Genomic DNA, 16,980 nt, shown 5'->3' with positions numbered 1-16,980 from the left:
ACTCAACACAGGTATATACAGATTAACACAGGTACACTCAACACAGGTAGGATTAACACAGGTACACTCAACACAGGTATATAGAGATTAACACAGGTACACTCAACACAGGTATATACAGATTAACACAGGTACACTCAACACAGGTATATACAGATTAACGCAGGTGCACTCAAGACAGGTATATGCAGATTAACGCAGGTACACTCAACACAGGTATATACAGATTAACGCAGGTGCACTCAACACAGGTAGGATTAACACAGGTACACTCAACACAGGTATATAGAGATTAACGCAGGTGCACTCAAGACAGGTATATGCAGATTAACGCAGGTACACTCAACACAGGTATATACAGATTAACGCAGGTGCACTCAACATAACTATGATTAATACAGGTAGGATTAACACAGGCAGGATTAACACAGGCAGGATTAACACAGGCAAGATTAACACAGGCAAGATTAACACAGGCAGGAAGAACACAGGCATGAAGAACACAGGTAGGAATAACACAGGTAGGAATAACACAGGTAGGAATAACACAGGCAGGATTAACGCAGGTATTTGGGGCGGCAGGTAGCCTAGTGGTTAGATCATTGGGCCAGGAACCGAAAGGTTGCTTGATCGAATCCCCGAGCTGACAAGGTAAGAATCTGTCGTTCTGCCACTGAACAAGGCAGTTAACCCACTGTTCCCCGGGAGGCCGTCATTATATATAACAATTTGTTCTTAACTGACTTGCCTGGTTAAAAAAAGTAAAACATTTTTTTTTAACAAAGTAGGATTAACACAGGTAGATTTAACACGTTTGATTAACACAGGTAGATCAACACTCAATAACACCTGCTGATTTGTGTATTAGTTAGTTAAACTGAGAGACGGCATCTCTCTGCCCTATACTTTCATCTCTTCTTCTATTGCTCTCTCTCTCTCTCTCTCTCTCTCCCACTCTCTCTTTCTCTCTCTCTTGCTCTCCCACTCTCTCTCTCTCTCTCTCTGTCCCAAATTTTCATGGTGTGTTTGATAGTGGTCAGAATCTCCTAATCTATTCCTAATCCTGCTCTACTGGGCCCGGAGAATGTAATCCCACTGTCACTGACACACACACACCTGCACACACACGTGCACACACACGGACACACACATGGACACACGCACACGCACGCAGGTGCACGCACGCACGCACACACACACACACACACAAACACACACACACACACACACACACACACACACACACCCACACAATCCAAGCCTCTCACGTGCCGATGCTGGAGACAGGAATGCACCACACACATGCTATTACTTCTCACCTTAGATACACTACATGCTGATCTATACACTACATACTGATCTATACACTACATACTGATCTATAGTAGTGGATGATATACTACATACTGATCTATAGTAGTGGATGATACACTACATACTGATCTATAGTAGGGGATGATACACTACATACTGATCTATAGTAGGGGATGATACACTACATACTGATCTATAGTAGGGGATGATACACTACATACTGATCTATAGTAGGGGATGATACACTACATACTGATCTATAGTAGGGGATGATACACTACATACTGATCTATACACTACATAATGATCTATAGTAGTGGATGATACACTACATACTGATCTATAATAGTGGATGATACACTACATACTGATCTATACACTACATACTGATTTGTACACTACATACTGATCTATACACTACATACTGATCTATAGTAGTGGATTATACACTACTTACTGATCTATAGTAGTGGATGATACACTACATGCTGATCTATACACTACATACTGATCTATACACTACATACTGATCTATAGTAGTGGATGATACACTACATACTGATCTATACACTACATAATGATCTATAGTAGTGGATGATACACTACATAATGATCTATAGTAGTGGATGATACACTACATACTGATCTATAGTAGGGGATGATACACTACATACTGATCTATAGTAGGGGATGATACACTACATACTGATCTATAGTAGGGATGATACACTACATACTGATCTATACACTACATAATGATCTATAGTAGTGGATGATACACTACATACTGATCTATACAGTACATACTGATCTATACACTACATACTGATCTATAGTAGTGGATTATACACTACTTACTGATCTATAGTAGTGGATGATACACTACATACTGATCTATACACTACATACTGATCTATACACTACATACTGATCTATAGTAGTGGATGATACACTACATACTGATCTATAGTAGTGGATGATACACTACATACTGATCTATACACTACATACTGATCTATAGTAGTGGATGATACACTACATACTGATCTATACACTACATACTGATCTATAGTAGTGGATGATACACTACATACTGATCTATACACTACATACTGATCTATAGTAGTGGATGATATAACACATGAGATCTCTCTCTCTCTCTCCAGCTGATATCCTGGTCTACATCAATGACAGCTGTGTCCTGGGTCTATCTCATAAAGAGGTGGTAGAGATGTTGAAGTCTGTCCCTATGGGTCACAGTGTGGACGTTGTGTTACGGAGAGGCTATCCCATGCTGTACAACCCAGACGGCTGTCCCAAACAACCCCTGACTCCCTCCGCTTCCTCCTCTCCTCTGGAACCCCTCAGCGCTGCAGCCACTCCTCCCTCCACAGCCACCGCTCAGCCCCTCTCCACCCCCGGTCCTGGCCCTGCCGAGCCACCCCAACCTCCCGGCCTGGCTAACCTGAACCGTACTCTGTCTCATCACAACGGAAACTATCTCAGAGTGGCGGGAAACTCAGGGTCGGGGCTGGACGCTAACGGGAACGCGGCAGACCTGTTGTCGGCTCCCCCCTCCTACCCGCTGTCTAATGGAATCCTTAGCTCTTCCGCCAGCTCAGCCTGTGCCCCCTCCTCCTCTCACAGTAGGGGCATCCCCCCTCCTCCCCCGCCTGAACGAACCTCCGCCTCCGCCAGCCAGAGTGACTCAGAGGAAGGAGCCTCGGGTGGAGCGACACAGAGGTAACTAACCCTAACTAACTAACTAACTAACCTTAACTTGGTTGTTTTCAAACCTCTCCTCAAGGACCCCCAGATGTTTCACCATGTTGTTGTAGGTCTGAACCAGATCACCTGATGTACCTAGTCAAGGGCTTGATGATTAGTTGACCAGTTTAATCAGATGTGCTAACATAGTTCAAATACACTCCAATTCGCATACCACCTCAACAGATCCACAGATGATCCAAAGGTGACGCAATCTCTATTGCACTTCACACTTCCCTTTCTCACCTAAGGAACGAAAGGAACGCCTACGTTAGAATGCTGTTCATTGACTACAGCTCAGCGTTCAACACCATAGTGCCCTCAAAGCTCATCACTAAGCTAGGGACCCTGGGACTGAACACCTCCCTCAGCAACTGAATTCTGGACTTCCTGACGGGCCGCCCCGAGGTGGTCAGGGCAGGTAACAACACATCTGCCACACTGATCCTCAACACTGGGGCCCCTCAGGGGTGCGTGCTCAGTCCCCTCCTGTACTTCCTGTTCACCCATGACTGAGTGGCCAGGCACGACTCCAGCACCATCATTAAGTTTGACGATGATGCAACGGTGGTAGGCCTGATCACCAACAATTATGAGACAGCCTATAGGGAGGAGGTCATAGTCCTGGCAGTGTGGTGCCAGGACAACAACCTCTACCTCAACGTGATCAAGACAAAGGAGTTGATCGTGGACTACAGGAAAAGGAGGGCAGAGCACATCACCAACAAACTATAGTGAAGAGGGCACGACAACGCTTACTCCCCCTCAGGAGACTGAAAAGATTTGGCATGGGTCCTCAGATCCTCAAAAAGTTACACATCTGCATCATCGAGAGCATCCTAACTGGTTGAATCACCGCCTGATATGGAAACTGCTTGGCATCCGACCGCAAGACACTACAGAGGGTAGTGCGTACGACCCAGTAGATCACCAGGGCCAAGCTTCCTGCCATCCAGGACATATATACCAGGCGGTGACAGAGGAAGGCCCTAAAAATAGTCAAAGACTCCAGCCACCCAAGTCATAGACTGTTCTCTCTGCTACCGCACGTCAAGTGGTACCGGAGCACCAAGTCTAGGACCAAAAGACTCCTTAACAGCTTCTACCCCTAAGCCATAAAACTGCTGAACAGTTAATCAAACCAAATCAAATCAAAATCAAATCAAATCAAATTTATTTATATAGCCCTTCGTACATCAGCTGATATCTCAAAGTGCTGTACAGAAACCCAGCCTAAAACCCCAAACAGCAAGCAATGCAGGTGTAGAAGCACGGTGGCTAGGAAAAACTCCCTAGAAAGGCCAAAACCTAGGAAGAAACCTAGAGAGGAACCAGGCTATGTGGGGTGGCCAGTCCTCTTCTGGCTGTGCCGGGTGGAGATTATAACAGAACATGGCCAAGATGTTCAAATGTTCATAAATGACCAGCATGGTCGAATAATAATGAGGCAGAACAGTTGAAACTGGAGCAGCAGCACGGTCAGGTGGACTGGGGACAGCAAGGAGTCATCATGTCAGGTATTCCTGGGGCATGGTCCTAGGGCTCAGGTCCTCCGAGAGAGAGAAAGAAAGAGAGAATTAGAGAGAGCATATGTGGGATGGCCAGTCCTCTTCTGGCTGTGCCGGGTGGAGATTATAACAGAACATGGCCAAGATGTTCAAATGTTCATAAATGACCAGCATGGTCGAATAATAATAAGGCAGAACAGTTGAAACTGGAGCAGCAGCACGGCCAGGTGGACTGGGGACAGCAAGGAGTCATCATGTCAGGTAGTCCTGGGGCATGGTCCTAGGGCTCAGGTCCTCCGAGAGAGAGAAAGAAAGAGAGAAGGAGAGAATTAGAGAACGCACACTTAGATTCACACAGGACACCGAATAGGACAGGAGAAGTACTCCAGATATAACAAACTGACCCCAGCCCCCCGACACATAAACTACTGCAGCATAAATACTGGAGGCTGAGACAGGATGGGTCACACCCCTTTTTTTATACTGCTGCTACTCATGTTTATTATCATAGTCACTTAACCTTAACTTTACCCATACCTACATGTACAAATGACCTCAATTACCTCGACTAAGCTGTACCCCGGTATATTGACTCGGAGACTGATTTTCATTGGGGATCAGAATAAAGACATGAAATGCAACAGCAAACAGAGGACGTTGGTTCCTCGATAGGTTTCTTCCTAGGTTCCTGCCTTCTAGGGAGTTTTTTTCCTTCCTTCTGCCTCTGCCTTGCAGGTCTGTTTTTTTATTTATTATTCACCTTTATTTAACCAGGTAGGCCAGTTGACAACAACACAGAGTTACACATAAACAAACGTACAGTCAATAACGCAATAGAAAAATCTATGTACAGTTTGTGCAAATGAAGAAGAGAAGGGAGGTATGGCAATAAAAAGGCCATAGAGGCGAAATAATTACAATGTAGCCATTAACACTGGAGTGATAGATGTGCAGATTATGATGTGCATATAGCCTGGTGGTTAGAGCGTTGGACTAGTAACCAGCAGGTCGCCTAGTGGTTAGAGCGTTGGACTAGTAACCAGCAGGTAGCCTAGTGGTTAGAGCGTTGGACTAGTAACCAGCAGGTAGCCTAGTGGTTAGAGCGTTGGACTAGTAACCAGCAGGTAGCCTAGTGGTTAGAGCGTTGGACTAGTAACCAAAAGGTTGCAAGTTCAAACCCCCAAGCTGACAAGGTAGAAGTCTGTCATTCTGCCCCTGAACAGGCAGCTAACCCACTGTTCTTAGGCTGTCATTGAAAATAAGGATTTGTTCTTAACTGACTTGCCTAATAAAATAAAAGTAGAGATACTGGGGTGCAAAAGAGCAAGAAGATAAATAACAATATGGGGATGAGGTAGTTAGTTGGGCTATTTACAGATTGGCTGTGTACAGGTACAGTGATCGGTAAGCTGCTCTGACAGCTGATGCTTAAAGTTAGAGAGGGAGATATAAGTCTCCAGCTTCAGAGATTTTTGCAGTTCGTTCCAGTCATTGGCAGCAGAGAATTGGAAGTAAAGGCGGTCAAAGGAAGTGTTGGTTTTGGGGATGACCAGTGACATATACCTGCTGGAGCGCGTGCTACGGGTGGGTGTTGCTATGGTGACCAGTGAGCTGAGATAAGACGGGGCTTTACCTAGTAAAGACTTATAGATGACCTGGAGCCAGTGGGTTTGGCGACGAATATGTAGCGAGGGCCAGCCGACTAGAGCATACAGGTCGCAGTGGTGGGTGGTATAAGGTGATTTGGTAACAAAACAGATGGCACTGTGATAGACTACATCCAGTTTGCTGAGTAGAGTGTTGGAAGCTATTTTGTAAATGACATCGCCAAAGTCGAGGATCGGTAGGATAGTCAGTTTTACGAGGGTATGTTTGGCTGCATGAGTGAAGGAGGCTTTGTTGTGAAATAGGAAGCCGATTCTAGATGAAAGATTTTTGATTGGAGACGTTTAATGTGAGTCTGGGAGGAGAGTTTACAGTATAACCAGACACCTAGGTATTTGTAGTTGTCCACATATTCTAAGTCAGAACCGTCCAGAGTAGTGATGCTAATCGGGCGGGCGGGTGCGGGCAGCGATCGGTTGAAGAAAATGCATTTAGTTTTACTAGCATTTAAGAGCAGTTGGAGGCAACAGAAGGAGAGTTGTATATGGCATTGGGTCTAATTTGGAGGTTTGTTAGCACAGTGTCCAAAGAAGGGCCAGAAGTATACGGAATGGTGTCGTCTGAGCCTCCCTGGTGGCGTAGTGGTCTAAGGCACTGCATCGCAGCGCTAGCTGTGCCACCAGAGATTCTGGGTTTGAGCCCAGGCTCTGTCGCAGCCGGCTGCGACCGGGAGGTCCATGGGGCGGCGCACAATTGGCCCAGTGTCGTCCGGGTTAGGGAGGGTTTGGCCAGCAGGGATATCCTTGTCTCATTGCTCACTAGTGACTCCTGTGGCGGCCCGCGCACAGTGCATGCTGACCAGGTCGCCAGGTGTACAGTGTTTCTTCCGACACATTGGTGCTGCTGGCTTCTGGGTTGGATGTGCGCTGTGTTAAGAAGCAGTGCGGCTAGGTTGGGTTGTGTTTCAGAGGACGCATGGCTCTCGACCTTTGCCTCTCCCAAGTCTGTACGGGAGTTGCAGCGATGAGACAAGACTGTAACTACCAATGGGAAACCACGAAATTGGGGAGACAAAAGGGGTAGAGATAGATCAGAAAATCACCATCAGCAAGAGTCGGCACAGGTATTGAACCCTGTGGCACCCCCATAGAGTCCCGACAACAGGCCCTCTGATTTGACAAACTGAACTTTATCTGAGAAGTAGTTGGTGAACCAGGCGAGGCTGTCATTTGAGAAACCAAGGCTAGTGTGCCAATAAGAATGCATTTATTGACAATGGCCAAGCCTTGGCCAGGTCAATGAAGACGGCTGCACAGTATTGTCTTTTATCGATAGCGGCTATGATATCGTTTAGGACCTTAAGCGTGGCTGAGGTGCACCCATGACCAGATTGCATAGTGGAGAAAGTATGGTGGGATTCTAAATGGTTGGTGATCTGTTTGTTAACTTGGCTAAGATTTTAGAGAGGCAGGGCAGTTCTTAGTTTCCTCTGTGTGTCCGACTGGAACAGAATATTATCTAACATCCTGTCTCCGTCCTTATCCTCTGTATCTTCTTCCTTCATCAGATGGTCTCTGATGCGCTACAACGCAAACTCCCTGCCCACCCCCTCCTCCATACCCCACCACCAGAGTGACTTCACCACCTCCACCCTGCCCATCTCCGTCTCCAATCTGCCCCTGTCCCAGCCGGACGTGTGCATCACCACCACCCCTGGAGCCCCCTGCCAACGGCCCCCCATGCCCCAGACCTCCCTCATGCTCCCCTCACCCACGGAGGTCCCCCCTTGCGGCTTCAACGGCTGCCCAGCCAACGTCCAACCCCATGGGGGCCACAGCGCGCCCAGTGAAGGAGTACCTGGTGGGGCTGGAGGAGGGGAGCTGGTCCCTGTGCCCCTGGGGAGGAGTGAGGGGGGTGGGATGGGGTTCAGTGTGACGGCGGGGGGGCAGGGGGGGCAGCTGGCCCTGGTGAAGAGGGTCTGGGACAGAAGGCAGTGCTCCTCCCTGCAGCCAGGGGATGCTATAGTCAAGATCAACGGCGCTGACGTGCAGAGTCTCAGCTTCGCTCAGGTACGACCAACTTTGGAGACAGCTCTACAGCTAGAGGCTAAGATTTTGTTGATTGGTATTTATTGCAATAATGCTCAATAGTAATCATCCGTTCTCATCACTCTCTGGAGTATAAACATTCCGACAACATTGGCTATTGACACAGAGAATACTTAAAGACAAATATACAGTCCAGCCCAGGGATCAGCCGCGGGCCTATTTTTTCAGTATATACATTACAAGTCACAAGTTTGTGGTTTTAGAACACCTACTCATTCAACCGTTTTTCTTTATTTTTACTACTTTCTACATTGTAGAATAATAGTGAAGACATCAAAACTATGAAATAACACATTGGAATCATGTAGTAACCAAAAAAGTGTTAAACAAATCAAAACATATTTTATATTTGCGATTCTTCAAATAGCCACCCTTTGCCTTGATGACAGCTTTGCATTCTCTCAACCAGCTTCATGAAGAAAGCTTTTCCAACCGTCTTGAAGGAGTTCCCACATATGCTGAGCACGTGTTGGCTGCTTTTCACTCTGCGATCCAACTCATCCCAAACCATCTCAATTGGGTTGAGGTCGGGTGATTGTGGAGGCCAGGTCAGCCATGCTGGTTAAGTGTGCCTTTGAATTCTACATAAATCACTGACAGTGTCACCAGCAAAGGACCCCCATACCATCACACCTCCTCCTCCATGCTTCACGATGGAAACCAGACATGCAGAGATCATCCGTTCACCTACTCTGCGTCTCACAAAGAAACGGCGGATGGAACCAAAAATCTCAAATTTGGACTCATCAGACCAAAGGACAGATCTCCACCGGTCTAATGTCAATGCTCGTATTTCTTGACCCAAGCAAGTCTCTTCTTCTTATTGGTGTCCTTTAGTAGTGGTTTATTTGCAGCAATTTGACCATGAAGGCCGTATTCATGCAGTCTCCTCTGAACAGTTGAGTTGAGATGTGTCTTTTACTTGAACTCTGTGAAGCATTTATTTGGGCTGCAATCTTAAGTGCATTTAACTCTAATGAATGTATTCTCTGCAGCAGAGGTAACTCTGGGTCTTCCAGTCCTGTGGCGGTCCTCATGAGAGCCAGTTTCATCATAGCACTTGATGGTTTTTGCGACTGCCCTTGAAGAAACTTTCAAAGTTCTTGAAATGTTCCGCATTGACTGACCTTCATGTCTTAAATTAATGATGGACTGTTGTTTCTCTTTGCTTATTTGAGCAGTTCTTGCCATAGTATGGACTTGGTATTTTACCAAATAGGTCTATCTTCTGTATACCACCCCTACCTTGTCACAACACAACTGATTGGCTCATGCGCATTAAGAAGGAAAGAAATTCCACAAATGAACTTTTTAAGAAGGCACACCTGTTAATTGAAATGCATTCCAGGTGACTACCTCATGAAGCTGGTTGATAGAATACCAAGAGTGTGCAAAGCTGTCATCAAGGCAAAGGGTGGCTACTTTGACAAATCTCAAATATAAAATATATTATGATTTGTTAAGACTTTTTTGGCTACCCCATGATGCCATATGTGTTATTGCATAGTTTGGATGTCTTCGCTCTTATTCTACGATGTAGAAAATAGTACAAATAAAGAAAAACCATTAAATTATTCAGTGTGTCCAAACATTTGACTGGTACTTGTACATAAGAGCTTGTTTCTGAATGTCACTACAAGTTCATTTGAAAAAGGCCTTTGAAAAAACAGTGTTTGCCAATCTGTTTTGAACCTATTTTAACATGACCTCTGCTGAACACTGTAGGTCCAGAGGGTTCTCCAGAAACACACCAGGCAGGGAGAAGTAGTGCTGTTGGTTTACAGAGGAGGTAAGACAATTAACCTATTTAACCTGTATAAATACTACCATTACTACCACAAATACGCTATTTACCTATATAATGTGTATAAATACTCTAGTACTGATACTACCACAATACACTGTATTTACCTATATAACTGTATAAGTACTCTAGTACTGATACTACCACAATACACTATTTACCTATATAACGTGTATAAATACTCTAGTACTGATACTACCACAGTACACTATTTACCCATATAACCTGTATAAATACTACCATTACTACCACAATACACTGTATTTACCCATATACATACTAGTAATACTACTGCTGTTGCTAGCATTGGTGCAGTACCCTCATCCTGGTTTTCTTCCTGTTTAAATACTCTTTATGAAACTTTAGAACTCTAGATATGAATCCTCTGTATGTTACATTTAACTTCAGTAGGATTTGGTTTAAATTCTCTTAATGCAACATGTATCTTTATCACTTTAGGTTTTAAACCACTTTCAGACCAGGTTACTGTGTACAGGATACAGGGTTGTTTCTCCTCAGAGATTCTGTTTCCTTGTGTTGGGTTCACTATTGACATTCTGATAGGTCTAGATGAGCTGAACGTCTCTCTCTTGGTGTTCAAATTCTCTCTCTCTCTCTCCCTCTCCCTTTCTCTCTCTCCCTCTCCCTTTCTCTCCCTTTCTCTCTCTCCCTCTCCCTCTCCCTCTCTCTCTCTCTCTCTCTCTCTCTCTCTGTCTCCAGGGTCGCTCTTCTCTCCTGTCTCCCCTAACCTCTACAAGCCCCTCCCCTCTCCCCTGGGCCCCTCCTCCTCCTCCCATGGCCTCCCATCTGACCTGCCTGCCTCCTCCTCCACCTCAGATGCCTTGGTGCCCCTGCACCTCCCTCACATCCCCCATCTCCCCCCCAGCCACAGTGACCTCTCCCCAGCCTCGCCCTCCACAGATCTCCCCTCCCTGGTCCAGAGCACAAGCTTTCTGGACTCAGTCCCTGTAACTCTCACCCTGGAACCCAGAGACTGGCTTGGGGTGGAGAACGGTGTTGGGGCCCCGGGTGTGTTGAGGCCCCCTGGAGGTTGGGGAGGCGGAGCAGGACTGGGGGCTGTGGCCAAGGGCCAGGTGGACAGACGAGGGGGAGGGGTCAGGGGACAGGAGGTGGAGCTACGGAGACGGCCGGGGGAGGGGTTTGGCTTCATCATCGCCTCAAAGGACCTGGCCAATGGGGGTGAGTCATTTATTGTTTATTTATAACCCAATGCTGATTAAGGATCAGATCCTCTGCTTGTCCACATAGTTTTATTCATTATGATATAAAAGGGCAAAACTGATCCTAGATCAGTACTCCTACTCTGAGGTGCTTCATGAATATGAGGCCTGGTCGTAAAGATAATTCATTTGTTGTGTTATATGCTGTTTAATGCCTTCTGGGTATTCAACACCTCTGGTTTAATTAACAAGGGATTCAATGCCTTCTGGGTATTCAACACCTCTGGTTTAATTAACAAGGGATTCAATGCCTTCTGGGTATTCAACACCTCTGGTTTAATTAACAAGGGATTCAATGAGCCAACGCTATCTCATTGCCTCATAGCACTATAAACCTGTAATCAACCTAATCATCTGGTCAACAGTATTTTGTTTTAGACATGTAGCTAGCTGAGCTAAACAATGAACCGGCATAATCCCGACTCATACTATTACCAATACAAACATTGTCATAGCTGTAGTATGCATCTAGCAGGTAGCTAAAGAGCTAACCATCTAGGTTCAATGTTAGTTAGCTAACATTAGGCTATATCTAGCAATGCAAATGGCTTTACTGATTCAAACAATATCACTACACGGATCATACGCGTAACGTTAGCTAGCGAGCCCGCAAGCTAACGTTTGCTAGCTAGCGAACGGCATGCCTTAACTTGCAATGATAAATGACGTTCTGACAAATTTAGAAACGTATTATATCTGGAAAATGTAGCTGTGCTCTCACCCGTATATATGGATCAACATTTCACAGCGGACTGGACCTGTTAAACTCAGCGTTGTGTCAAGTCACGCCAGGTTCACGCTGACCGTGGCGTGTGCAGGAAGTAGCCCATCGCTTTTTTTCCAACTGATCTGTCGATGACGCCCTGAATTTAGCAGGCGCTAATGTTGTTGAGAAAAGTAACTCAATTTTTGTAGTTCTCTCGATGGCAAACGTTACGTCTTTCAAAAACACAGCAGTAGAAAGGGACTGTCGACACATATTGATCAGCTCACGTTATAGACAGAAGCACGTTACAAGGCAGACCAATCCAAACTCATCACCCGGCATGTCCAGCCCACCCATTATCTCAGCCAATCATGGCTAATTGGAAGGTCCCTGACCTTTTTTTCCGTAGCTAAACCAACTAGGCTCGTAATTTAACAATTGTATTCCTATTTAAGGATGCAATACAAGTCTGTTATTAAAGATGTGTTCTAGAAGTATTTCTGACAAAAAAATACTTTGAAAAAAATATGCTTATGTTCAAATGGCTCTCCTGTGTAGTAGTGAGTAGTGACATGCGACATACACCCAGTTTCCTGAAACAAGTCACATATTATAATCTACAGTATCTGGGTGATTAAGGGATATTGTAATCTACAGTATCTGGGTAATTAAGGGATATTATAATCTACAGTATCTGGGTAATTAAGGGATATTATAATCTACAGTATCTGGGTAATTAAGGGATATTATAATCTACAGTATCTGGGTAATTAAGGGATATTGTACTCTACAGTATCTGGGTAATTAAGGGATATTGTACTCTACAGTATCTGGGTAATTAAGGGATATTATAATCTACAGTATCTGGGTAATTAAGGGATATTGTACTCTACAGTATCTGGGTAATTAAGGGATATTATAATCTACACTTATCTGGGTAATTAAGGGATATTATAATCTACAGTATCTGGGTGATTAAGGGATATTATAATCTACAGTATCTGGGTAATTAAGGGATATTATAATCTACAGTATCTGGGTGATTAAGGGATATTATAATCTACAGTATCTGGGTAATTAAGGGATATTATAATCTACAGTATCTGGGTAATTAAGGGATATTATAATCTACAGTATCTGGGTGATTAAGGGATATTATAATCTACACTTATCTGGGTGATTAAGGGATATTGTAATCTACAGTATCTGGGTAATTAAGGGATATTGTACTCTACAGTATCTGGGTAATTAAGGGATATTATAATCTACAGTATCTGGGTAATTAAGGGATATTGTAATCTACAGTATCTGGGTAATTAAGGGATATTGTACTCTACAGTATCTGGGTAATTAAGGGATATTATAATCTACAGTATCTGGGTAATTAAGGGATATTGTACTCTACAGTATCTGGGTAATTAAGGGATATTATAATCTACACTTATCTGGGTAATTAAGGGATATTATAATCTACAGTATCTGGGTGATTAAGGGATATTATAATCTACAGTATCTGGGTAATTAAGGGATATTATAATCTACAGTATCTGGGTGATTAAGGGATATTATAATCTACAGTATCTGGGTAATTAAGGGATATTATAATCTACAGTATCTGGGTAATTAAGGGATATTATAATCTACAGTATCTGGGTGATTAAGGGATATTATAATCTACACTTATCTGGGTGATTAAGGGATATTGTAATCTACAGTATCTGGGTAATTAAGGGATATTGTACTCTACAGTATCTGGGTAATTAAGGGATATTATAATCTACAGTATCTGGGTAATTAAGGGATATTGTAATCTACAGTATCTGGGTAATTAAGGGATATTGTACTCTACAGTATCTGGGTAATTAAGGGATATTATAATCTACACTTATCTGGGTAATTAAGGGATATTATAATCTACAGTATCTGGGTGATTAAGGGATATTATAATCTACAGTATCTGGGTAATTAAGGGATATTATAATCTACAGTATCTGGGTGATTAAGGGATATTATAATCTACAGTATCTGGGTAATTAAGGGATATTATAATCTACAGTATCTGGGTAATTAAGGGATATTATAATCTACAGTATCTGGGTGATTAAGGGATATTATAATCTACACTTATCTGGGTGATTAAGGGATATTGTAATCTACAGTATCTGGGTAATTAAGGGATATTATAATCTACAGTATCTGGGTAATTAAGGGATATTATAATCTACAGTATCTGGGTAATTAAGGGATATTATAATCTACAGTATCTGGGTAATTAAGGGATATTGAACTCTACAGTATCTGGGTAATCTGGGGGATGGGGGGGGGGGGGGGGGCGGGGGGAGTCAACACATGTGTGCTGGGGTCAGCGGCTGTAACCTTTGGACAACACAGGCCACACGTTTGCCTTTTTGAACAATCAGGGAATCTGTCTTGTACAGTACAGTAGAGTTCAGTTATTCCCTGGTGTTACTATAGTAGTCTGGTGTTAGTGTAGTATAGTAATCTGGTGTTAGTGTAGTGTAGTGATCTGGTGTTAGTGTAATGTAGTAATCCAGTGTTAACATAGTGTAGTAATCTGGTGTTACTGTAGTAATCTGGTGTTAGTGTAGTGTAGTAATCTGGTGTTAGTGTAGTGTAGTAATCTGGTGTTAGTGTAGTATAGTAATCTGGTGTTACTATAGTGTAGTAATCTGGTGTTGGTGTAGTAATCTGGTGTTACTATAGTGTAGTAGTCTGGTGTTACTATAGTGTAGTAATCTGGTGTTACTATAGTGTAGTAGTCTGGTGTTACTATAGTGTAGTAATCTGGTGTTACTATAGTGTAGTAGTCTGGTATTACTATAGTGTAGTAATCTGGTGTTAGTGTAGTATAGTAATCTGGTGTTAGTGTAGTATAGTAATCTGGTGTTAGTGTAGTAATCTGGTGTTAGTGTAGTAATCTGGTGTTAGTGTAGTAATCTGGTGTTAACATAGTGTAGTAATCTGGTGTTACTGTGATGTAGTAATCCGGTGTTAATATAGTGTAGTAGTCTGGTGTTACTATAGTGTAGTAATCTGGTGTTAGTGTAGTAATATGGTATTAGTGTAGTATAGTAATATGGTGTTACTATAGTAAACTGGTGTAGTGTAGTAATCTGGTGTTACTATAGTAAACTGGTGTTAGTGTAGTGTAGTAATCTGGTGTTACTGTAGTAATCTGGTGTTACTATAGTGTAGTAATCTGGTGTTACTATAGTGTAGTATAGTAATCTGGTGTTACTATAGTGTAGTGTAGTAATATGGTGTTAGTGTAGTAATCTGGTGTTACTGTAGTAATCTGGTGTTAGTGTAGTGTAGTAATCTGGTGTTACTATAGTAATCTGGTGTTAGTGTAGTGTAGTAATCTGGTGTTAGTGTAGTGTAGTAATCTGGTGTTAGTGTTAGTGTAGTAATCTGGTGTTACTATAGTAATTTGGTGTTAGTGTAGTAATCTGGTGTTACTATTGTAGTCTGGTGTTACTATAGTGTAGTAATCTGGTGTTAGTGTAGTAGTCTGGTGTTACTATAGTGTAGTAATCTGGTGTTACTATAGTAATCTGGTGTTAGTGTAGTGTAGTAATCTGGTGTTACTGTAGTGTAGTAATCTGGTGTTACTGTAGTAATCTGGTGTTAGTGTAATGTAGTAATCCAGTGTTAATATAGTGTAGTAATCTGGTGTTAGTGTAGTATAGTAATCTGGTGTTAGTGTAGTGTAGTAATCTGGTGTTAGTTTAGTAATCTGGTGTTACTGTAGTAATCTGGTGTTAGTGTAGTGTTGTAATCTGGTGTTAGTGTAGTAATCTGGTGTTACTATAGTGTAGTAGTCTGGTGTTACTATAGTGTAGTAATCTGGTGTTACTATAGTGTAGTAGTCTGGTGTTACTATAGTGTAGTAATCTGGTGTTACTATAGTGTAGTAGTCTGGTGTTACTATAGTGTAGTAATCTGGTGTTAGTGTAGTGTAGTAATCTGGTGTTAGTGTAGTATAGTAATCTGGTGTTAGTGTAGTGTAGTAATCTGGTGTTAGTGTAGTAATCTGGTGTTACTGTGATGTAGTAATCCGGTGTTAACATAGTGTAGTAGTCTGGTGTTACTATAGTGTAGTAATCTGGTGTTAGTGTAGTAATCTGGTATTAGTGTAGTATAGTAATCTGGTGTTACTATAGTAAATTGGTGTAGTGTAGTAATCTGGTGTTACTATAGTAACCTGGTGTTAGTGTAGTAATCTGGTGTTACTATAGTAAACTTGTGTTAGTGTAGTAATCTGGTGTTAGTGTAGTGAAGTAATCTGGTGTTACTATAGTGTAGTATAGTAATCTGGTGTTACTATAGTGTAGTGTAGTAATCTGGTGTTAGTGTAGTAATCTGGTTTTACTGTAGTAATCTGGTGTTAGTGTAGTGTAGTAATCTGGTGTTACTATAGTAATCTGGTGTTGGTGTAGTGTAGTAATCTGGTGTTACTATAGTGTAGCAACCTGGTGTTACTATAGTGTAGTAATCTGGTTTTAGTGTAGTAATCTGGTGTTACAATAGTGTAGTAATCTGGTGTTAGTGTAGTGTAGTAATCTGGTGTTAGTGTAGTGTAGTAATCTGGTGTTACTATAGTGTAGTAATCTGGTGTTACTATAGTGTAGTAGTCTGGTGTTACTATAGTGTAGTAATCTGGTGTTACTATAGTGTAGTAATCTGGTGTTACTATAGTGTAGTAATCTGGTGTTACTATAGTGTAGTAATCTGGTGTTACTCTAGTGTAGTAATCTGGTGTTACTATAGTGTAGTAATCTGGTGTTACTATAGTGTAGTAATCTGGTGTTACTATAGTGTAGTAATCTGGTGTTACTATAGTGTAGTAATCTGGTGTTACTATAGTGTTGTAATCTGGTGTTACTATAGTGTAGTAATCTGGTGT

General features: G+C 42.7%; 1 protein-coding gene across 3 annotated transcripts in view; it reads left to right on the top strand.

Moving 5' to 3' along the window:
* LOC110531286 (membrane-associated guanylate kinase, WW and PDZ domain-containing protein 3) overlaps window positions 1-16,980 on the top strand; it is a 132,939-nt gene that overhangs the window by 75,111 nt on the left and 40,848 nt on the right. For all 3 annotated transcript variants that reach the window (XM_036989056.2, XM_036989055.2, XM_036989053.2), the window contains exons 9-12: window positions 2,481-3,057; window positions 7,762-8,263; window positions 10,028-10,091; window positions 10,827-11,306. In XM_036989056.2, the coding sequence (XP_036844951.2) occupies window positions 2,481-3,057; window positions 7,762-8,263; window positions 10,028-10,091; window positions 10,827-11,306 (1,623 nt within the window). The remainder of the gene's footprint in view (window positions 1-2,480; window positions 3,058-7,761; window positions 8,264-10,027; window positions 10,092-10,826; window positions 11,307-16,980) is intronic.

Source organism: Oncorhynchus mykiss, chromosome 9, assembly GCF_057628025.1.
Source record: "Oncorhynchus mykiss isolate SJ-2025 chromosome 9, ASM5762802v1, whole genome shotgun sequence".
Taxonomy (NCBI): Eukaryota; Metazoa; Chordata; class Actinopteri; order Salmoniformes; family Salmonidae; genus Oncorhynchus; species Oncorhynchus mykiss.
Note: the sequence above shows the minus strand (reverse complement) of the source record. Positions and strands in the feature narration are given on the sequence as shown.